Source organism: Schistocerca americana, chromosome 8 (genome assembly GCF_021461395.2).
Source record: "Schistocerca americana isolate TAMUIC-IGC-003095 chromosome 8, iqSchAmer2.1, whole genome shotgun sequence".
Taxonomy (NCBI): domain Eukaryota; kingdom Metazoa; phylum Arthropoda; class Insecta; order Orthoptera; family Acrididae; genus Schistocerca; species Schistocerca americana.
In genome coordinates, this window is record NC_060126.1 from 112,290,344 (window position 1) to 112,314,934 (window position 24,591).

At 37.8% G+C, this 24,591-nt stretch overlaps 1 protein-coding gene across 1 annotated transcript in view; it reads left to right on the plus strand.

Moving 5' to 3' along the window:
• The first annotated feature begins 827 nt into the window (after positions 1 to 827).
• Positions 828 to 24,591, plus strand: part of LOC124545289 (PHD finger protein 12) — a 54,093-nt gene continuing 30,329 nt past the window's right edge. The window contains exons 1-8 of the mRNA XM_047124176.1: positions 828 to 1,513; positions 1,653 to 1,846; positions 2,082 to 2,151; positions 2,261 to 2,339; positions 2,428 to 2,637; positions 10,859 to 10,973; positions 16,999 to 17,131; positions 22,443 to 22,613. Coding sequence (XP_046980132.1) covers positions 1,466 to 1,513; positions 1,653 to 1,846; positions 2,082 to 2,151; positions 2,261 to 2,339; positions 2,428 to 2,637; positions 10,859 to 10,973; positions 16,999 to 17,131; positions 22,443 to 22,613 — 1,020 coding nt within the window. The 5' untranslated portion in view covers positions 828 to 1,465. The remainder of the gene's footprint in view (positions 1,514 to 1,652; positions 1,847 to 2,081; positions 2,152 to 2,260; positions 2,340 to 2,427; positions 2,638 to 10,858; positions 10,974 to 16,998; positions 17,132 to 22,442; positions 22,614 to 24,591) is intronic.

Genomic DNA, 24,591 nt, shown 5'->3' on the forward strand with positions numbered 1-24,591 from the left:
ATTTGTGAAAGCAAAACAACAAAAATAATGATCACGAGGATACAAAATCATGAAAATCACTGGTGTAATATGTGCGAGTGTGGCGAATATAGATTAACATTTGATGTTAGCAGACGACGTCACTGTCAAACCTTTCTTCCAGGGAAATCTTGAGGTGAGATGACGTGACGTGATGTAACGGTCAGTTGACAGACTGTGTGAACGCCACCATTTGAAATGCGCTGTGGAATTTTTTGAGGTGACGTGACGGCGAGCATGAATAGGCCTTAAGGTCTGTGAAGCTCTTTTTTCCCTAGAGATGGTAGATGGTGCAGCTACTCACGCGCTGGGTGTCCCATTATGTAACGTCATTTGTAGATGGGTGAAAGCCCGTAACGTGAAACTACAAAAATAAAGCTACATAAAAGTGGCTCTTCATGGCAACGGAGCTCAGTCACGATTATCGTAAATAATTTAATGATAATGAAAATTTTTTTGAGTTGTACAGTGCGCATGGTATGTTTTAGATACTTATATTTTCAGTGAAGGTATTGATTATTAGGTCTCTACTGCTAGTTCATATTTTTCGATTAACATGTAAAATTAATTTTCTGGTAATTACCAAAAATTATTAAGCATTTTAAAGGTTACTGTATTTCGAAACAAATTATTTTACTTTTCGAAAGAGAGATATAGAAATGCGTAACAATGCACAACGATTTTATTGCGATGACGCTGATCATTGGTAGAGATTCCGCTTGATTTCCAGTGTCGACTGGCTTTTATTATGTATCGAAGTATCGATGTCTCGTTATTCGAGTATCGATGTAAAACGTCAGTGTCTTGTAAAGTAGTGTACAAACTACTCCGAATGTTTTGTGTTGGAATGCGGTTATTTTGTTAACGGGCTACGTAATTTTGTTCTGTGCGGCACAAGTGTATGTTTTTATAACCGTTCAGGTGTCGGGGAAGCAAACAGCTTTACCAGTGACAAAAAACACGGTTTCTCTTTGCCGTAAAAAATATTTCTTCAGTTGTTCAATAATATGGTGCGTCTTGGATGTGTTTATTGTGCTGCTTTCTGTGTATTTTTTACAGAAAGGCGAAAAATACGTGTACTAGAGCAAAGACTTATCGATTAACTTTGATCGTAAGCGCATGCGCTAGAATAATAATTCCGTGTGAACAAGAGAATGTCGAGTTTTCTGCCATCCTTAGTTTACTTGGACGCTGGCTGTTCCAAGGTCTGTTACCATGAGGAAAAATCGCTGTTATGTGAATTCGTCCTGGTTGTGTCGCCTCCACGATGAATGATATAAACGTTATTACGCGTGGGATCAAGTCACTGTATACATATGGCACGAGTACAGCGATGAAAAGTACTTTTGGGTAGTGGAGTCACTATATAAATGGACCTGTTTGGTGCACAGAAGTTTTCTCATTAATCAAGTTCCTCATTAATGGTATAAGTTCAAACAATTATATAATGGCAACTGTAGAGTATGATTTAGACACTTCTGGAGGTTTAATGCCCGTAAGTAAGGAATGCAGCCATATTTGTTGCAAAATGGCTTCTGTTATATGTAATATATTGAACGGCACGTTACAGTACCGTCAGTTGTAGTTACGATTGTTAGTAAGTAATTCTTAAAATATCTTCTTTTTGTAATTAGCAAATCCAAGCCTTGATAGCGCCTCCAGTTAGTGAAGAGGTTGTCAAAACAAAGAAAAAAGAGTCTAAAGAATTGCATCCCTACTACAAGAGACCAGGGAAAGGGCATAATCACGATTGTTGTGATGCTTGCGGTGAAGGTGGCGACCTGTTATGCTGTGATAAATGTCCAGCTTCATTTCATCTTCAATGCCAGTGAGTAACAGTGAATTTCTGTCCTCTTGGATATTTGCTGCATAAGGAAATGTAATATAGGCTAAGTAATGCATAAGTAGTAGGCCTAGTTGAAAGGATTTAAGTAAATAAACAGCAGTTTATTTTACAAATGTGTTAATCTCACCATAAGCAACGTATTAATTTATTTTACAAATGTTTTAACCTCATCATTAGTAACCTGTTCAACATTTCACCAAAACTCACCACTTTCCAGTGACCCTCCCTTGGATGACAAGGACATTCCGCTTGGTGAATGGTTATGTCATTGCTGCAGAACTGCTGGTGTAAGTTATTTATCAAAAGTAAAATTACCATATGTTTTTTATATGAATAAAAAATTCTTGCAGTGAATGTCATTTTCTCAAGTGTTTGTAACTTTTTGGTACTTTTTAGAATAAATCTGAGAGACTTGCCGTGAATTCCAGTATTTTAAACACAAAATGTGAGAATAAAATCTTTAAACATGTGAAAGGTAATATTTCTTTCCTTTGTTACTGATTTTATAGTTCAGTAATTAATATTCTCCATAGTTGGCATTTCAAAAGTTGTTGCATATGCAGGGAGATGCAGAGGGAAGAAGGAGTGTGAAAAGAATGGAAGTGAAACTGGGCATGTGACCATAGAGAATGACAAATTATTATCTGAAAGTGTTAAAAATGAGGAAAGTGCAATGGATGTGTTGATTAAGGCTGCATCAACAATGAATCCTAAGCAGTTTGAACTTCCCAGAGAGCTGATGGTTCCACTGCCATTTCCTGGTACTGATAAAGGTACGTAATTCCTTTATAATTATCATAATACCAGGAAATTACTCTGTTATCTATAACATTTTTGTGGTGGACACCCTTTTTGAATTTTCATACTTCTGGAAGTTATTGAAATATATAAAAGTCAGGTCAGCTGAAGAATGGGATACAACTTGTTGGGTTTGACCAATGACATCATATTTAAGTCATAGATTATAATTTGTTGAGCCATAGATAGTGAAGCACTTAGTCTATCTTGGGAAACGAAGCAGCAGATTGTAAGTTTAAATAAATGAACGTATCATTTAAAAAAAAGAAATTGCGCATGTTATGTTGTTGCCGATCATTTTAAAGAATTTGTGTGCACGTTTTAATTTAGCGATGTATCAGCCACGAGTAAAGAATAAGATATCAGTGTCAGGTTTGTCATTCTGTTCGTCATGTATAATACTAGTGTTCTCTTTTTCAGTTAAGTTACAGGATACCAGTGTTAGAGGTGTTGTTTTCTATGCAATAGGTCATATCTGTATGAACAAAGTACTGGATACTAATGTAAGAGTTGTAGTTTTGCTCTCAAAAGATTATCTGTCTACAAAGCAACAGACTGCTGGTGTTAGACATGTTGTTTTCATCGATATAAGTAATATGAGTATCCTGTTCTTCAGTATAGGATGCAAAATTTAGGTACATGTTCCATTCACTACTGGTAATACTAGTGTCCTGGTCTTCAGTTGACCTATATAGGTTATTTGAAGAACAGGATATCAGGTCAACGGTTGCTTCCGATCCCGCCCGTCAGCTTTGACCTGTGATGTAATGGTGTGTGATGTCACAATGGCGCGGAGTTTAGTTTATGAGTGTGTTTTGTTTATAGATGTCGTTTTGTTGCAGTTGGTGGTGTCCTCTGGTGGTGTGTTTGTGGTTTGCGTGTTATGTGGTGTATTGGGTTCATTGTGGTGTTGTTGCTTGTTCTGCAAGGTATTGGTTTTGACTGTGCTACGAATGGAATTGGTTTCATTGAGTTAACAATTTAGTTTTTGTTGTGTCTAAGTTATTGTAGTGCTGTTTGCTATAAGTCGTGTGTTATTTTGTTTAATTTAATTTGTGGCTGCTTTTGTTAGGTATGGATATGACAGATAAATTTAACAGCACTTGTTTGCGTGCAGAAATGGGGGGCAATGCGTTGTCCCTCTAAAATTTTTGCAACTGTATGGGCTGCTGGCAGAAGTGATTAGGTGCAGCGTGTGTCGGCAGGAAATGCGGTTGTCAAATGTTGTCTCGGACCGGGGACGGCTACATGTGGCGGTGCCGTAGGCACAACCTATGGTGCTCCATAAGGTGTGGTACCTGCTTTGAGAGGTCTAGGTTGAGCATGCAAGAGTTTGTGTTGATGACATATTATTTTTGCTATAGATCCTCTCCCAGTTTTTGTGCGCATGAGAGTGGTGTGAGTGAGAGAATGGTTCGTGACTGGTTTTCATTTTGTAGGGAAGTGTGTTCTGAGTAGGCCTATATTAAGCAGAGGGGTAAGTTGGGTGGGCTCAGGGTGGTGGTGGAGGTTGACAAGTCGCAGTTTGATGAGAAGTAGTAGGGAGGGGTAAGTCTCTGGAGGTTTCTGGGTGTGGGGGGCTGTTGTATCTGTGGGTGGTTTTTCAGAGCTTGTTTTTAGGGTTTTGGAGGGGCGGACGAAAAGGAAATTGGTGGGATTTATTGAGGAGTTTATTGAAGTGGGCAGCACAATAGTTTCCGATGCTTTTTCATTTTATAGGGGGTTGGGCGAGAGGGGGTATCATCATTTAGTAGTTAACCATAGTTTGGAATTCAAAAATTATGAGACTGGGGCATGTACAAATATAATAGAGGGGTTTTGGGGGGTGGTTAAGTCAGTTATTGGGAGGGGGAAGAGGCACTCTTCTAACCTTCAGTCTCATTTAGATGAGTATTGTTGGCGGAAGAGCATCCCTGAGGGCTACTGCATTTTACGGGTTTTCTTACGGGCAATTAGTAAAATGTATAGGCCGAAAATGGTTGGTTAAGGAGGTGGTGTGAGGGTGGGTCGCTGTGTCTCGGGGGGTGTACTTGTTGGTAATGTTTGTGGAGGTAGGTGGGTGGGGGGGGGTGGTTTGATTATGTTGTGGAGGATCTATTTTGTTGCAGTTGTTGTTGAGTTGTGGTGTGCGATTGAGATTTGTTTATTTTTTTGTTTTTATTTGTTGATGGGTCTTTGATTTTGGAGTGATGGTCGAGGTTGGGAGGGGGGTTGTGGGTGGGTTAGGAGTTTCTTTTGGTTGCGTTTTTTTGTTGGTATGTGTGTGTGTGTGTGTGTGTGTGTGTGTGAGAGAGAGAGAGAGAGATATTGTGGTGTGTGTGTGATTGTGGTGGCTGACCTAGAGTTCAGCGCCGTAACTTTTTGTGGTTAGTAGTCATTCTTTTCGGTGTATTTTTTGCATGTTATGATGGTTGGTGGGGTACTTCTGTGTTGTTTGGTTGGTGGTATCGGTGTTCTGGTATTGTGAGTTGCTGTTGACCTATGTAGGTGAAGGGAACTGTCCAATTCCAATGTACGGTCGTGTTTTGGCATCGTGAGCTGCTATTGACCTATATAGGTGAAGGAAAGTGTCCGATTCCAATGTGCAGCTGTAGCTATGTGTGTTTTGGTATTGTGAGCTGCTGTTGAACTATATAAGTCAAGGGAAGTGTCAGATTCCAATGTGTGTCATAGCTATGGGTGTTTTGGTATCATGAGCTGCTGTTGTGCTGTATAGGTCACAGGAAGTGTTTGATTCCAATCTTGTTTGTGGAGGTGTTGGTTTTATGGTGCCAATAGTTGTGGTGGTGATGATGTAATTTTTGGAGTTTTATAATGTAGTATCGACAATTGCAGTTGAACTGTATAGGTGAAGGGAAGTGACAGATTCCAGAGGATATTGTGTGTAGTGGGGATGAGGAATTTTGTGTTGTCGATTTATTTCGTCATTTTGTGTCGTTTGGTATGGTGGTGTGTGTTTGTTTATATTTAGTTTGCTCCCACCCATAAACCCCCAATTTCCCACGCTTGTCCTGTTTGTTTGATTGTATTTTTGGAGTAAGATGTGTGTGTTGGTTTTTCGATCTATTTTCGTCTTTGTTGTCATGTTTACGTAATGACATCATAGGCACCATATTGGAGTTGTTGTGGATGGTCGTTTCCGCCATATTGGTGACGTCATGGGTCAGAGCAGACGGTTGGAATTGGACGCTTCTGTATTCCCCAAGGTATGTTGTTGTTTTTGCTTTGTTTGGTTGGTTGATTTTTCCTTCACGAGTAACATAGGTATCCTGTTTCTCAGTTGATGAAAGGATTTCAGTATTAAATTTGTTGTATTTTTCATGTAGTGTAATAAGTTTTGCTGATATTTTTGTTAGTGTTTCTTGTTGTGGCTATGTTTTTAGTTCTGGTTTTAGGTCATACCCACTGTAAGTCTTCTAATTCCCATGTCTGTCTTGTTACTTTCATTTATTGTATGGGTTTTGATTTTTTTTTTCTTTTATTTTTACGTAAGTGACTTTTACAATTATGAGTTCACGGGACGTCTGTACGATTTTTGTTCTCTATGCTACATTTCGTTGTTTCAGAACATTCGGTTGTGCTTTTAAATGTTGGTCATCTGTGGCTTACCCATGGCTTACCCATGATGTCTTTGATCGAAAGTCAACGAGTTGTATCCCATTCTTCAGTATTTCCCAAACGTCCTAACCTTTCATTCTTTAATTCATGTATACTAAAGTGCTTGGCTTGCAACTTGGTTAAAAGAAGTTTTGGGGCAATATGTTTTAACACTTCATTTTCTGCATCGAAAAGAAAGTAGCAGAATTTTTATCATTTAGTATTGTACATACTATTTACTATTGCCCTGGTGGAGCAGGAGTATAAACTAATTACTCCAATACTAAACATGCTACTGAAATAGTGGTGACATCTTCACTTTTCAGAGCCAGGCACTTTACTAATTTGCAAACAGAAATTAAATGTGTATGTCATATAAAATGTGAGATTTAACTATCAATACATTGAAAATAATGTTCAATATGCTATAATTGACTTGTAGCGTAATAAGCCTGCCTAGTTTTTGTTCCAGGTCATAGAAAAGTGAGCATTAACTTTCAGTAATTTTTTAGTGTTTTTTAAATGTGTGTTGTGACATAGATGTTTGTTATTGAAATGTGGCATGGAACAATCTGCTTTGGGGGGGGGGAATTACTAATGAAGACCTGTACACTTTCCCCCTGCTGCACATATTGTATTTTGCTAATACATTTATTTCATGTAAGTTGAAGCATGGTTTTAGGTGACTCATAAGAATGGAGAAAACTGGCCATGGTGTTTTTAGCACAAAAATTGAAAGTTTAAATGAGAAAAGTCTGACCTCTATCCACAAATTTTCAGAGGCTCCTGAGTGATGTTTTCTCATTTCAGTACAAGGGGCCCATGTTCCCCAGTGGCTCAATGCAAAATAATAATACAGGCATAGTCCATATCAATTCAGGTAGGCTAGGAAAAAAATCTTTAGTCTCAGATGTTACTGAATTTAGCACATGTTAAAATGAAGGACTAAGTAAGGAACACACATTTTTTTGTTTTCTCCAAAAAAATTTATGTTCCAAGATACAGCCCTTCAAAGATGACACTGCGTGTACCACGTTGAAGGTGTGAAGTATGGAAAAAAATTTAAAATGCTGTATCTCTGGAACAGTTCTAGATATTTTGTTGTTTTTTTTATTTGAAAGATAATTGCTTTATAATTACAAAGAAATCTTCCATTTGGACTTAGCTGTCAAAGTTCTACTATAGCATTCTGTACTTTTTAAATAATTTATGTTTTTTTTTTTTTTTAATGCGAATCCATAAAATTTTGATTTTTTTTTTTTTTCTGTTGAATAGTACCATAAAGTTCTACATCCCCTGAAAAGGAGAGCTTCCACTTTTAGGTTGAACAGGTTTTATAAACAATTGAAATTTTTGCCATACATAAAACGTTTTATTACCACATTATCACATAACAGGCTCATAAAAATCAAAACCAGCCTTATGTAACATAATTTTAGTTTTGGAAGATCAGTAAGAGACTCATTTTCAAGCATTTTAAATGGTTCCAAAATGTATGTGAAAGGTCCAAAGACTAAAAGTTTTAATTTATACAACTTCTGTGCACTCAGTTTTGTACTGAAATTAGCCAGCCAATGAATTAAAAGTATATTCCACTGCTTCAGTATCTTCCTTTGGTATAGAGTGGTGGCTTCCTGTGGAACCAATAGGAACTGGAGCACTTAATCTTCATAACATTGTGAACAGGAAGTGAGCACTGATGGTGGTGTTGCTGTACTGCAGCTGGAAACCTATATCCAGCAGCTGGTCCATGTGGTAGCATAAAGTTCACAACAATTTTGTTTAACTCATAACTAGTGTCTATAACCTCTGCAATCCACCAGCCACAGTAACAAACACACACACACACACACACACACAACTATAAAAAAAAACCTTCTCAGGTTGTGAATCTGAATATTATCCTGATGTTTCTGAGGTGTTGGCTGAACAAATGAAATTTCTTCTTTCTTGCACTTTTAAGTGCATGCAATATGAGTTTGCCCATCACTTTGAGTCCAAAAATGTGTCTTCTGAATTCCTTTCCCAGGAGTGGTTTGTTTGGACCATTCTTCCTTTTTTTTGCTCATGGAATTCTTCGATTTCCTCTTTGGACAAAACGATGAGGGCTGTGGATGTGTAAGATTTCGTGACTCTTGCAAAATCCTCAGCATTCTGAATTGCTGGTCTGGAAAGATTGATTGTAGCAGGTGCTTCAGCAGGCCTTATACACAATCACAAAGCCCTTTCCTATGACCAGTAGCACTGTATACCCAGTCAGTTGGCACAATTCAAACAGCTGGTAACAATTTGTAAAATGATTAGGATTACCATCAGAAATAATGATGATCTTCTGTGCCCTTGTTTGCAGTAAAAGAATTTTGCGCATTGCTAGCAAAGCATGTGTCGAGTCATGTCCTGTGTCATCACTTAAATCTGCAACACTTGTGGTCTTGTTTTGAAAATATGTCACTCCTGTAAAAATTGAAATCTGGTCATTACTCCAATGATACACTTGTTCTTCTTGTGGGAGAATTACAGACCGGTCCTCAGCAAAGTCACAGTAAAGGACTAAACATAGTTCTTCAGCCTGTACACAACCTTTCACTTCTACAATGTGTTGTTGTTGCAGTTTCTTCAGATGCTGATGGTGTGTTACTGCTTTCACTGACCATTTACCAAGTTCATCAACGAAACTGTCAAAGGCACCAGTTTTTTTAATTAGTTTATTTTCCTCCCATGTTGCATGTGTAATTTCTGCAGAGTTATCTGCTACATCTTCCAGAACAAATGTCTGTAAAGATAGTCCTCACTTTCCAGGGCAGTCACCACATTTTTGAAACAAACAAGTCTCTCACTTGACGTCGGCACGACGTCTTGGTCGGCATACAAAGCCTGTATCTCGTCATAAATCTTGAACACTATGATGTTGATGCAGTGAAGTCGGTGATCCCTTGGATAGTGGATACTGCTTTCGGTTGATGAATGATAATTTTTGTAAAAACTAAAATTCTTGGTTGTCTGTTCTTGAAAAACCAAGTATTGAGTTCACTTTAAGGTTTGGCCATTTATTAGTTCCACTTACCAGATTATGTTTACTGTGAGGTGCTTTCTTTAAAAAATCGTCCCAGTTCCACCAAGTTCTTATTGTTTATCCAATTGGGAGATGACCCAAAATGCCTTTCTGCAGCCTTGTTTCCATGCTCTTTAGCATATGCAATCACTTGCAGCTTAAATTGCAATAGTACTGCAATTCTGTTTTTCAGCCACAGTTTGCAAATAAAACCACAACATAGGTATGACACAAATGGATACCCACACTAAACACAACAATAATTGAAGCTTGAATGAACAATATGACAACTCTTAATGAAGGCGCATATGCATTCACTGAACTCTGTACAGGTGGAATACTCAAAATTCACGAGGAAGCTAACAATTAATTGCTTTAATCCAAAACAGAAATGTTGAAGAAATGGAGCTTATAGGTACCTAGCCTCACTTGCTGCCAATATATGTCACATTCAGTTCTTGGGCCTATTTTGGAAGGGAAAAAAATAAGTCTTATTTTCCATATAGCGGAGATGCCGAGTCGCAGATAGGTAGGCACAACAAAAAGACTCTCACCAGTCTGGTTTCAGTTGCCTGAGACTGCGATCACGTGTGTGTGTGTGTGTGTGTGTGTGTGTGTGTGTGTGTGTGTGTGTCTATCGATGAAGGCCTTAATGGCCGAAAGTTTTAATTGTGAGAGTCTTTTTGTTGTGCCTATCTGCGACTCAGCAACTCCGCTATATGGTGAGTACCAACGTTCCTTCTCATAATATTGTACATTCTATCCTGAATGTTCCATTGTTTGATCAAAGTCTTATTTTCCGGTAGTTAGGCACTCTTTCTGTTGCCTTCCTAATTGATGCTTGTGGAAGTGTCATTGTATTCTTTCATATGGCTTGAAAATGATAGTTTTGGTTCAAAGCAGTTATAGAAATAGTATTTGCTAAAAATATTAGATTTTTTGTGTGTTTGACTTCATAATTTTCTACTTTGCAAGATTAATTTCAAAACATGGGATATTCCAAGATTCTTCAGTTAACAGAATTTGTTAGTTCAGTAACTAAATCTACAGCATCCATATGGGAAATATTTTTGTAACTTACACCCCCACCTTCCACCCTTCACCCCCTTTCACCAACGCCACTTTCCACAGAAGTCGCATTGCTCCACATAATATAAGGAAATGCAGGCAGTTCCCAGTTTTCTGGTTGGAGATGCCAGTGGTAGCAGTCATGTGTGTGTGTGTGTGTGTGTGTGTGTGTGTGTGTGTTTTCTTTGTGGAAGCAGACTTTGGCCGAAAGCTGTAATTTGTAATGGTCTTTTTGTTGTACCTGTTTGCAACTCAGTGAATCATCTGTACAGTAAGTAGCAATCTATCCTTTTCCTAATGTTATTTATAGCTAGTTCCCTGTTGGTCATTTATTAATAGCAACTTCGTAGTTTTCATTATGTGTGGTCTCTGTCACAGCTAGCCATAAACTAAAATGAGAAAAAATTGTTGTTAATTTAATGTAGATAATTAACTTGTGTATTTAGTAAGATTCTAAAATATGTTCCATTTTCCTGTAGGTCCAGGAGCAAATAGAATTAATTTACGCAGAACCTCCTCTGTGAAGAAGAAGCCATATGAGTTGGACAATGGTCTCGTGCCACTACCTGTTAGATCTTGTTTTGAGTGTCGAAAGTGAGTCTCCAATAAATCAGTGTTAAGATTTACATTAACAATAGTAAAGTTCTTTATCATGTTCATTTTGTACATGTTCTATAGTTGCAAATTTACCATGGTTGAGATCATCAGTGCCAGGTTTAATAAGTAATTGTCTGCAGGCCTCCTGGCCTCAACCTTTGTTAATCATTGTCCTCTCCCATCCAACCCCTTCTCCATTCCCATTCCAGCACTACACAGTCCTCATTCCTCAATCACAAGCAGTCTTTTTACTTCTCCCTTTTTCCGCTATCCCCCCCTCTTCACCTCTCCGCTCCCTCCATCTAACCTCCTGACTGCACATAGCTGCCCTACTCTCTTTCCATCTAGTCCCTCCGCACTCCCCAACAGCATGTCACTGTCCGCCACGCGTACCCTACTATCCCTCCCCCTCCCCACTCCAGCCTCCTCCTTACCGCCACCCAGCCGCTCCCATCATGTACCAGTGCTGCTGCTCGCAGTGTGGACTCTGTTGCCTGAGACTGCACTCGTGTGTGTGAGTTGCATTTTCGTGAGTGTGTATATGTGTTTGCCATCTAATTTTGATGAAGGCCTTACTGGCCTAAAGCTATTCTTTGTGACAGTCTTTTTGTTGTGCCTATCTGCGTCTCAGACTCTTCGCTATGTGATGAGTGCAACTTTCCTTTTCACAGTATTGTTACATTCCAACCTGGATTTTCCATTGTTACATTTTGTGTAACTGCATAAGGTTTCTGGTGGGACAAAATATGATTAATTGGTTGATGACTCATTGTTTATTCTGCTTTTAGGACACAAGTGTATGCAGATCAGGAAATTATTCACTAGGAAATGTGACAGGGCATTAGACCAGGTGCTAAGACCCACTGAAATAACTTTCATTGTACTAGGAGGAGTTGGTTAGATGTAAAAACTGTAGCTTTTGTATTGATATTTACATCTCAAGTACTTTGTGAACATGTTAAACCAATGTCTTGAAGATAAAAATTGTTAAATGAAGAAAGGCAGCCATTCAATGTGTAGAAAGACATTGAGCTGTCAGTTGGTGCATAAATAAAAATCAGGCTTTCAGCTCAGCTTTAGATTTTAAGTTATTCTACAGGAACAAAAAACCCAGGGCCAAAAATAGCTACTTAAGGCATAACTATAAATCAGCAATATTTTCTAATGATGATGTCATAGTTTTCAGACTGTTTTTCAATTGCTCACATATCTCTATTCATCGTCCCAGAACATACAATTCCAAGAATGGGACAGGAAACTGTCATGTCGTTTTACGCAGCAAGACAGATAGTAGTTGCATTTTTGAAAATAATGACATGCTGTAATTTTAATGCTTCTTTGAATTCATTTGAAAATAATGACATTTAATGCTTCTTTGAATTCATCATATTTTACATGTTGTTACCATTGTAGTCATTTGTCCTAAGACTGATTTTCTGCAAATCTCGACACTGGTCTCTCCTGTGCAAGGTTTTTTTCATATTTGCTTAACTATTGCACCGTCTATCCGTTTAAACCTGCTCACTGTTTTCAAGCTTTAGTCTCCCTTGACAGTTTGTACTCTTCACCTATCTTTCTGTTACTGAATTGACTATTCATTGATGTCTTGGTACGTGTCCCATCAACCCAAGCCTTTTTTAAAAATCAAGTTGTGCCATGGTTTCTTATACCCAGTTTGATTAAGTACATCTTCGTTAGTTATCCAATACAACTAACTAATCTCCAGCATTCTTCTTTGGCACCATTTTTGTCTGAACTTCCAGCTACATGCAAGACAAACACGTTCAAGAAATACTTCCTTTCACTTAAATTTAGATCAAATGTTGCAATATTCCTCTTTTCAGAAACCTTTTTTGCGCTATTGTCAGACTGCATTTTCTATCCTCTTTACTTCTGCCACCCTCAGTTATGCCCCCCCCCCCCCAAAAAAAAAGACAGAACTTATCCTTTACCTGCAGTATCTCACTACCTCATCCAGTTCATTCGACATCAGCTGATTTAATTTGATTACACTTCCTTGCCCTAGTTTTACTTTTGTTGCTGTTCGTTTCATCCTCAACTAGGTTTCCTTTCCAAATTTCTGTGTACTGTAGTGTTTGGAAGATGTACAGCTTGAATAACATGGGGTGTAGGGTACAACCTTGTCTCACTCATTTCTCAATTACTGCTTCTTTTCATGTCAATCAAATCTTGGCACAATAGCCTGGTTTCTATACAGGTTGTGGATAATCTTTCATTGTATGTATTCTATCCATGATCTCCTTAGATCCCCAGGGAGTGTGTTCCAGTCAGCATTGTCTGTTTTTTCTATTTATTTTTAATCTCTCTTCTTCAAAATCTCATTTGATCCCCCCCCCCCCCCCCCCCCCCCCCCCGTTGGTTTTTACCGCTCTTTCCATTCTTCAGTAAGTAACAGTTCTTAGTATTTTACGTTTAAGACTTATTAAATTGATGATGAGATAATACTCACACCTGTCAGTACCTGCATTCTGTGGTAATGGAAGTCTTCTTGAAGTCTGATGATATTTTGCTTGTCACATTACCTTTCATGCTAGGTGTAACAGTTTTTTCATGGTTGGTTCTTCTGAGGTTGTTGTTAATTATGATGGAATATTGTCTACTCCATGTGTCTTGTTTCAATTCAGGTTTTTCAGTCCTCTTCAATTATTCTCTCAGTATTGCATCACCTGTTTCATATTCATCCACTACCTCATAAAATATCAGTGATTTATGTAGACATATTCCTTCCACCTTTCAGCCTTCTCTTCTTCTTTGCTTAGTATTGGCTTGTCATCTGCAGTCTTGATGTTCATACAGACGCTTGTCTTTTCTCCAAAGGTTTCTTTAATTTTCAGGGAAGTGGCATCTCCCTTACCAATGGTCATACTAGCTTCCACAACTTAGCATTCGATCTTTGTCAGTTTGCAAACACTGTGTTTTTTTAGTTTTTATTTATTTAAAAAAATATTTTCTCTGTTTGTCTAATATCCCTTGTGCTAGCCAAGGATTTCTGTCTGACCTTGTCTTTTTACGTAGTTTTTCTGCTGCTACACTCATTATTTCATCCCTCAAAGCTACCTGTTCATCTTCTATAGTATTCCTTTTCTCTGTTTCAGTTAGTTGTTGCCCAATGTCCCCCACGAAATTCTCAAAAACTGTTTGAGATTCTCCATATCCAATCTCCTTAATCTCCAAAATTTTTTCATTTCTTTCAACTGATCTCTGCATTTTATAACCAATAAATAACAGCTTGCATCCTTATCTGCTCCTGAAAATGTTTTGTAGCTTACAACTTGGTTAGTAAATTATTGTCCTACTATTATATTATCTAACTGGAACATTTCAATGTTTCTAGATGTCCCATATCTCCCCCCCCCCCCCCCCCCACACACACACACACACACACCACCACCACCATGATTCCTAAGTTCACAATGGTCAAATTGTGTTCTGTGCAAAATTTAATCAGACAGTTTTACCTTTTGTTCCCTTATTCCAGTGCATGTTTTTGTACCATATTTCCTTCTCTTCCATTACTCTGTGATGGCTTCCAGTCCCCTGTCACACTTCAGTTTTAGTCTCATTTTAGTGTGCTGGACAGATTCTTTTACTTTGTAATATATTTTTTCAGTCTTAGAAAAATGCTATTTTGTTAGTTTAACAGTTTCTAATGTGTGACATTAATCAAATGAATATCCCAATGCTTATCAGGATCTGATAGAGTAATTCATTGTTGGTGTTAACACAGAATTTCAATAAATCGTTATCATATGCTGATTCAGTCTCTTGATAAAGATCTAATACAATGTTACTATTCAATATTTTTGAGTGTGTGTTAATACTGTACAGCGTACTGCTTTTTTAAGCTATCACCATAGTGAGTGGGCATAAAGAAAATACCAATAGTTTTAAAAAGTAGCAGTCCAGTTTTGTATATACATAGGGATCCATAAAAATTTAGACACTGTTTGTTACTTAATATCTTTGGAGCAGAATGACATTACATTTGCATGGTAGCATAGTCGATTGGTTTCCCAACAGATCTTCGCCCACATTTTCCAGCTGATTACAGTGCAACGATGAATGAAGTAAGATTGTCATCTGAGCAATACAAGGTCTTATTGAAGTGGTACAGAAAGTAGGATAACGTGATGGAGGTACAGTGGCAATAGCGTTATGTATATAGAACTCAGCCTCCAACATATACAACAATTTATCGTATTCAGGATAAATTTGAAGCCGATGGAACTATTCTGGATGTGCATAAGGAAAGGTCTGGCTGACCAAAAACATCAAGTAGTCCAGCATCCATTGCTGCTATGCGGCAACATTTTACTAGGTCACCTCAAAAATCTGTGAAGCAGGGTGCACGCAAAAGCAGGTTAAGCTGATAAAATGTACAGCAAATTCTGAAGGTTGCAAAATGGAAAGTGTACATTCTAATATTGTTGCACACTGTGAACAAAGGGTGGCCTGGATTGAAGTATGGAGCACACCAAGTAGTTTGAGGGTTTTGCTTTGTGAGGATGAATGGCTTGCAGGGATGGTTATCTTGTCTGATGAGGTGTAATTCAAACTTAACAGTACTGTAAATGGCCACAACTGTGTGTACTGGGCTACTGAAAATCCTCAAGTTCACGTGGACAAATGAGTTAATCTGCTGGGTGTAAATGTGTGGTGCGGTCTGTCATAGCTTGATTTGATTGGCACATTCTTCTTTGAAGGTACCGTAACCAGTGAGGCGTATCTTCATATCCTTCAAACATTGGTTTAACCTGCTATGTGAGAGGTGTATGGAAGTGAAAGATTTTACTTACAATTTGTCACTCTGTCTCATTACCATGGAGATGTCAGAGCCTACTTCTTTGAAAATCTACATGTACAATTGACAGGTCAAAGAATAACTATTGAGTACCCACCACGGCCTTTAGACCTTACACTTCTTGACTTCTACATATAGGGGATCTTGAAGGTTATCAGCAGAAGCTAGCTATACTGAACGAGCTACAAGAAACATTTGAGGTATCTTGTGCAACTATCACACCAGCAACACTGATAGCCATAGTTCAATCTACAGATCAGTGTTATCAGCGTTGTTTGGCTGCTTATGAGTATCACACCAGCAACACTGATAGCCATAGTTCAATCTACAGGTCAGTGGTGTCGATGTTGTTTGGCTGCTAATGGGTGTTACTTTGAACACGTAAAATTATCTCCCCCCCCCCCGCGCGCAAAATTTGTAATGGTATGTAATTTTGCTATGTTAACATTGATTGTCAAAGAATGTCTACATTTTTCTAGACCATTCTGTAGTGATCAAGACTGGTCAATAAAATACTAATACAAATCTCAACATCATTGCAACGTAGTTCTTATTTCTATAGTAAAAACTTCCTGCAGTCAATAAATTCTGTTGGTTATTTGAAGTCTCACAAGTAAATTCAATTCAATTGAATAACTACATTCTAACTATTTATAATCTTTAGCAACATATTGTAACTGTAAAATCTGTGTAAGACATGGTATATTCTGTCACCAGTTCAGGGTTTCTTTGTCGTACTTGAATAATTTTAGTACAATTTGGCTTTGTTTCTTCAAGCTCACATTCAGTATTCTTCAAAGTTTTTGTAGAAGCAAATTCTCAGTATCTGATGTGTTTTATGTTAATTTAACATTTTTCATTACTGCAGGTCCAGGAGAAAGCTCTGTGTGACCTTTCCTCACCCAAAAAATTGAACTTTTAAATACTAAAGTATTGATTCATAAGTCACGATAGGTTATAACACAAGTGGTCTACTAACCCAAGAATTGGAAAACAGAATCACTTAGAGCAGAAATTTGTATTTATTTATTTATTTATTTGTAATGCAAATATGGTAGTAAATATATTGTGTTTTTTCACTTTGATAAATTTGATTGCTACAGAACAGCAACAGTTACTATGTATTTGAAGGAGTATATCTTTGTAGCTTCCTGCAACTTGTATTATAAATTCCGAAATATTTGTTATTAAATGTTACAGAAGCTGCCGGAAAGCACCGTTAATAGCATGTGATTACTGCCCCCTTCTGTTTCATCAAGACTGCTTGGATCCACCTCTTACATCGTTACCATCAGGAACTTGGATGTGTCCTAACCACCCGCAGAACTTCATTGTAAGTAGTAATTCCTTTTTTTATATATTAACTGTAAGTAAAAAAATGTGTTGATTAAGAAGAGAGAAAAACGTGGGCCATGGTAATTGACACTTAATTACCAGTATCAGAAACTGTAGCGGGCTGACTGTTACAAGGAAAAAGGTAGAGACAGTGAAAACTGCATATCGTATACTTCCTCTTGTTTCTCCTGTAACAACCAAAGGAACGAATGTAGTGAACATATTTGTCATCAGTTGTTCTGTTGTTACTGTAATTTCCAACTCTGCTGTGTGATTGGCACTTGCGACTCATTTGTGAGTACATGACTGACAAATGTGGAGTCTTGAGCATTTCCATTACTACTTTCTGGGCTGTACTGTGAGTCTAATCTCTGTCTGCCCTATTCCTCCCTCATAGATCAAGCCAGTAATTGCAGGGTACAGGCCTGGCAACCCTGGGGTTCCCAAGCTGTAGGCTGATCAGTGCTACCAATCCTCCTATTACTGTAAACTTGGACATGCATAAACAGCCACAGTGAAGTGTGACAGTGGAGTGTTGTGTGCCTCAACAGGCTTAACTGCCTGGATTTGTTATGGAGTGAGGGGAGGGGGTGGGGGGGGGGGGCTACTTGTCTGGCAAGGTGGTTGATTGTTGAGACAAGATAATTCCTAGTGGGCAACCCCTGGAGCAACAATTCCACCCCACTCCGAATTGTATGAGGCTTATCCAGGCAAGCAAGACCATCTGGGCGATATTTAGTACCCCATGAGACCAAAGTAGTCCTTACACCTTAAACCCAAACTCTTGGCAGAAAGGGAGGACTAACACTCAACCAAGTGGAAAGTCCTCCTAAGAAAACACACAGTAAAAATTGTGATAAATAAAACAACAGGATATGAGCTGTGAAGACGGGTCGTGAGTCTTGCTTGGGTAGCTCAGTTGGTAGAGCAGTTGCCCGTGAAAGGCAAAGGTCCCGTGTTCGAGTCTCGGTCCGGCACACAGTTTTAATCTGTCAGGAAGTTTCGTATCAGTGCACACTCCGCTGCAGAGTGAAAATCTCATTCTGGAAACAGGATATAAGTTTGCCAGAGAGAGAGAGAGAGATTCTTTGGAAAGATCTCCCCTTTTTGCAAAGCTGAAGAAGCAGTTGCTGGGTCTTTGAAAGGAGTCAGATAACTTCTAAAATTGGCACTCTACTGCTCTAAACAGGTGCATCACTGCAAGTGTCAAGAGTTATTATGGATAAAAGGAGGGGCCGGGGGCAACTGTCCTATAGCAACTGAAGTGTGTAATACCCTTAATTTCAACAATGGGGTAGTCACATTCAATTTTATAATGGAAGCTGACCGCAAAGAATTAGAGGAAGAATGGTCAAATGTTATCATAGAGGTGAAAAACATTATGAAGGAAGTAAATGAGACAGTAGAAAAATCTGCATAATTTATTTTAACATTCAACTCTCCCATTATACCAGAGTATATTAAAGTTGGGTTTATATGTCGCGAAGTTATAACCCTTACACCACCATATTAGGTGTTGATTGTAGCAGGAAAGCTGTGTGTGTGTGTGTGTGTGTGTGTGTGTGTGTGTGTGTGTGTGTGTGTGTGTTTTACATGGAGATCAAAAGTATATGAAGCAAATGAACCCTGTACATTTTTGCCAAAATTTAGCAGTAGTTCATGTCATCATCCCATGATGAACTGTCATGTTCACGCTGGGGAAAGAAAAATTTAGGAACTGAAGGCGATAATGAGAGTTCCATGTGGTGCGTCTAAGAAAGTCATCAAGGAAGTGCAGTGTCCAGCATTTCACACATACTTTGCACCGTATCTTACAAGGGAATGGTCCAATCCGACATGTCAAAACATACCCTGAAATTTTTCACACAGTAAGAATACACCGAATGAGGGTACTGATAACCATGCCGTTGAATGCTCCACAAACCAAAATCATCGTCGTCCTACAGTGAAAGAAAAATATTGTCAAAATTTTATGTGCTAAGGCACACTGCAAGTATTTCTTTAGAAAAATGTTAAAGTTGCACATTTTTGCCACAACTGTTGCAGATGTACTTGTTACACAAGTAACCAGCAGAGGGAAGAAAATCAGGGCATTATATGAACTTAATTGCAAACGATTTCTATCAATCCAGACTTCAGTTTTTTGATAAGACACATTGTATAACAATTCCAGTAGCACAGTTCTTATGATAATTTTTGAATCATGTATATTGTGTTAAGAATGAAACAGTTCCTTGTTTATTCCCTGTAGTCATTACCAAAATGCGAAGTATCTATCGAATGATGGTAACAAACATTTTGCTTACACCAGGCACACCCGATAAAAGAAAAATGAATGCATCAAGGCATTTTATAGTAATTACTAGTTTTATTTAGACAGAACTAGAATGGAGTAAGATGTCGTCGTCTGTTGTTCTGTATATTGTGCTGCATACTAGGCATTCTTGATCGAATTAGCAAAATGTGATGCATATTGACAACTAACAAGTTGCTGAACTTGAACAATACTGTTCCGCTGATAAACCTGAAAAGAAAACGAGATATTGAACATTATATTGTCTGACATTTTTCTGAAAAATGCTTTGCGGTGTCAAACAATGTTTTTATTGAGAAGCTGGATCACACTACAGTGGATCCTCACATAGCGAGCATAAATCTTCCCAGTGGTAATTTAATGTGAAACATTCGTTAAGCAAAACAGTTTATCCCATATAAATTAATCTAAAATACGATAATGCATTCCACGCAGAAAAAGTACAAAAATTTTTGTTTATTCATGCCATTTATTCAAAGAAAATTGTACATACAGTATTATGTACTTTATTATTCACGATACATAACTAATTCTTTTTTACTAGCAAGTATCAACAGTCATCTGTTATTGCCAACACTTCAACAGTTAGTGAAAATGTGACACAGCATTATCGTCAAATAAATTTGTAGTGCGTGTAGCCATTGCTTTATTGTGAGTTTGGGCTAACTCTTTGCCTCTGTATATGTCTGCTTGTTGTGTCTGTATATGTGTGGATGGATATGTGTGTGTGTGCGAGTGTATACCCGTCCTTTTTCCCCCTAAGGTAAGTCTTTCCACTCCCGGGATTGGAATGACTCCTTACCCTCTCCCTTAAAACCCAAATCCTTTCGTCTTTCCCTCTCCTTCCCTCTTTCCTGACGAGGCAACCATTGGTTGCGAAAGCTAGAATTTTGTGTGTATGTTTGTGTGTCTATCGACGTGCCAGCACTTTCGTTTGGTAAGTCACATCATCTTTGTTTTTTAGATATATTTAAATGATTAGATGCACAAATTAAAAAGTTTGTCACACTGCATGAGTGAGGACACACAAAGCCTTAGTTCTTTGAAACTGAATGTTTAAAAAATTAGAAACGTGCTGACTGGGAAATTTTTGATTGGAATGTTTGCTTTTGCAAAAGCTTCAATGCCTTTTCCTCCCTCTATGAAACTTGTTTGGCTCCATTTAACCTTTTAAAAAGATTGTTCTATTAAAAAGCAGGAGCAGCTTCCACTGGTAAACTAAATACATCACTGATTTAAGGGGTTTCTAGACATTATTTGTCTTTTCCCGTCCAATTTGGTGATTAAAAAAAGCAGCAGACTATTAATTTCTATTTTCTTAGGAATTCATAGCCGTACAACGCATGCTTCATAGTGCTACAGATAGAACTGACAAGGCACTTAGTGTAGAAGTAGAACCGGGAGTACAATAACTACATTGTAACATAACGGAAAGAATTTCGGTGCTGTCAAGTAAGTTACAGATTTTGTTTTCCAGTCACTATAGCACAGAGTGCAGGCACTTTAGGCTACAGTGGCTGATGACTGCGAGCTTAAACAAACTATAACACTGAGTGCCAGTGGGGAAAGGTGCGGTGTGGGAAAACGAGCCCTGCCTCTCTTTCGCAAGGTAGCAGCCTACAGCAGAACACATTGTTACAGGAATCGCCAATCTCTTCTGGTGTTGTAAGGTTCATAATTGAAATTCGGAGTGGACCAGTATTACTTGTTTCACTTATCTTCAAAATGAGAAAAGAAAAGAAAACAGAACAGCTAGCAATGTACAGAATGAAGTATTCAGGGGTGTTTGTCACTCAGTTGCTTGTAGAGGTTGGCAGGATATTGTTAATGACATAGTTCAGGCGCGACCTCTAGCGGTATTTGATACGATCACAGTTCAAAACATGCGCGACCTAAATTTTCACCTTATAAGTGTGCACATTGTACCATCTTTTGAACTTAAGTTAACAAGCAAGAGTAGGTGTGTGTTTATTATAAAATGCTAGGTCCCACAGCTGAGTAGTATGTTACATTACATGGCATGTATTTTAGATAGACCATTCAACTACCCATGTTTGGCATGACATCAGATCATTGGGAGTGTTACGTTCGTACACTTTTTATTTTGCAAACAGGTTCTTATATACTTCACCTTTCTTAATTGGGCTTCGCCAGATGATGTGCAATACCAATAACTGAAAATTGGTTACTTTTTGATATTTATTTGCCAAAAATAAGCTGTTTGGAGCTGTCTGATAAAATAGTTCATCTGGATACAATTCACCATGAAATAGTGTCCATTAAAAAATTTCGCGTTTTGTGGCAGGATTTGCATTTATTTCATATCACAAAATGGTAATTTTTCTGGTCCTTACTCATCAGTATGTTTTTGCACCACTGCAGTTTGTTGTGTGTGTTCAGATTTCCAGTAGTCAAAATACATTACTTTTCGTCACTTTTCGATTAATTACATACATTGGTAGAGTCTGCACTATATCTTGAATTACTAAAATTACTTTTTTCCAAACGGTGCTGAATTCTTGTGGCTTCTTCTTCATATGGGTCAGGCATGTTGTCACTCATTGAGCTCACAAAATACAGTTTAAATGTCTGTAAGTTCAGATATTGGGCTCAGTTTGACAAATATACCACTAGTGTCATCTACTAGTAAGACCACACTACTACTACTACTACTACTACTACTACTACTACTACAGCATTCCTCTGTAATACCAAATCTCAAATGTTCCAAGACTCCGTTTCCTTATTTCTTAGCTGTGTTCTCTTTAATTGTATTATTCCAAATACTCACATTGGAAAAATAGCATCTTTTGTTCCAGAACTCTCCTACCAACATTCGATTCGATGTCTCAAATATTGTTTCCATATGATGACGTATTGTTAGAACTGGTGTTGCATTACATTAATCACTGTGTTTTTAATTGTTGTTGCATGTCTAAAATTTGCATATATTAACTCTTTAGCTGTTTTGTAATGTCTTTGTTATACTCAACAGGATTCACATCTACTAACGTCATGCAGAGTTTCAGAAAGACTGAAGTTATGGGAGCAGTATTCTGGCCCAATAGACCAGGATGCTGTAAAAATAAATTTCATGCGCAAAGCACACAGGCAGTATCCTCCTTTCAGAATAAAAGTTCACTTATCTGGGAGGAACAGGGTCAGGGTAAGTAAATAGTTTCATACTTGTGCTCTTTAATACTGCCTTACTATAATAAACATTGCTGAGTTTCATGAGCACAATGTCACTAAAACTTTGCAGCGTTCTGATTATGTGCTGCAGCTTAGGATGTCAACTGTTGGTGGAACATACCACTAAGCTGTTGGTTGTGCTCCAGTTCACTATGGCAGCTAGTGCAGTGCAGTGTGTCTACCAACAGCTGACACAGTTGTCCAAAGATGTTGAGCCTATGTCTTGTTGAAATATTGCAGTGTTTTGGTGACAACCATTCCATTCACAGCCAATTTTCTTCGCCCTCCTTGTCCAGTCCAAGTTAATGCTCAGTCCTAATAATTATTGTTAATGGGATGTTAAAACCTGATTTTTTTTCCCCTGACCTATGATGAAGTGCCCAATAATGTCAACAAAAAAATTTAACATATTTCTGTTGCTGTACAAACGAAACATAAAGCTTCATTGAATTGTCATAATTTAAATGCTGTGCTAAATTGGGGGAGAAAGACATTTCTCCCCAACGAAAGTAGCATGTAGTGCGTTATTGTGCCCGAGTGTAGTATTTAACTGAATACAAATGAGAGTTATAGAAGGACTAAATATTTTATTTATGCAAACTGTGTTTGCAGTAAACACAACCATTCACCACCTAGAAAAAGTGTTGAACATTTAGTAACCACATAAACAAGATATTGTTGATGAACTTTTAAAGGCACCTATCAAAGATTGCTGTAATGAAAGGTTTTCCCTCTCACAAAATGTCAAAAATATTCACTTTATCAGTAGAGGAACCTTTCCATACTGTTTGTTTTAGGGTAGAAAAGAAGCTGTAGATTGTATTTTATTGGTGCTTTTGTCTACAAAGCAGCTTATGTATATGACTCTAGACAAGTCAATTTAAAAGTGTAAAGTAAAAGCTGTGATCCTGTAAATGTGACTTTAAGAAGATTTTTTGAATGTTTTGATCTCAGTAATGCTTTTATGTTTTCTAGAAGTTTGTTGTAAAATTTAACTCCCTTGTAGAAAGTACCAGTTTTGCACCAGGATGTGTTAATTTGACTAGTTGTAAATTTTTTTTATGCCTATTAAAGTGGTGATGAATATCACCGTTTTTTTCGCCTGTAATCTACAGTTCTTACCTATTACATTTATTTTTAAGACTGTAAGGTTTCCCATATTTCAGAAACATGGAAAAAGAGGAATACAAGTATTCTAGTGCAATAGGTTTTTTTCCCACACTGATTATTCTGTGCTCAGTTGTTTTAGGACAATATTTACCAATTGCTGTAATTCTTCCTTACTTTCCCCTTTTAGTAGAACTGTGGTGTCATCTGCAAATATGATCATTTTATGAGCATCCACATTTAAATGTAGATTATTTATGTACAGAAGGAGCAGGAGTATGTACTGATCTTTGAGAGACACCATATTAAATTACTTTACAGTCTGATAGTGTTCAGAAATAGTTTTTGGTGGACTTCAGTGTTCCTGATGCACACTGCTAACTTACAGTTGCTCAGGAAGGAACTGATCCAGTTGTTGCATAGATGCCGAATACCATATTTTACAAGCTTTGTTTGCAGATTCTAATGATGCACAATGTCAAAAGCTTTCGATAAGTTGGTGTATAACCCTGTTGATTCCTGTTTCATGTCGATAAGACATAGTATGCCACTGATGCGTTGTTGACTTCTTACTTCTGAATCTGTGTAGATGATTACTTAGGATACTGTTTTTATTTTCGGATTCCATAAGTTTGTCACACACAACTTTTTGTAATATTTTTGAAATGCAGGAGGAAACTGTGATGAGTATTGAGTATGTAATTGATTACTCTCTCTCTCTCTCTCTCTCTCTCTCTCTCTCTCCCCAACACACACTTTTTCTTTATAAACAAGAATAATCTTAGATGTTTTGTAATACATCAGAAAATGTACCTGCTTGAAGTGGGCAGTCACGTAAGTATGTG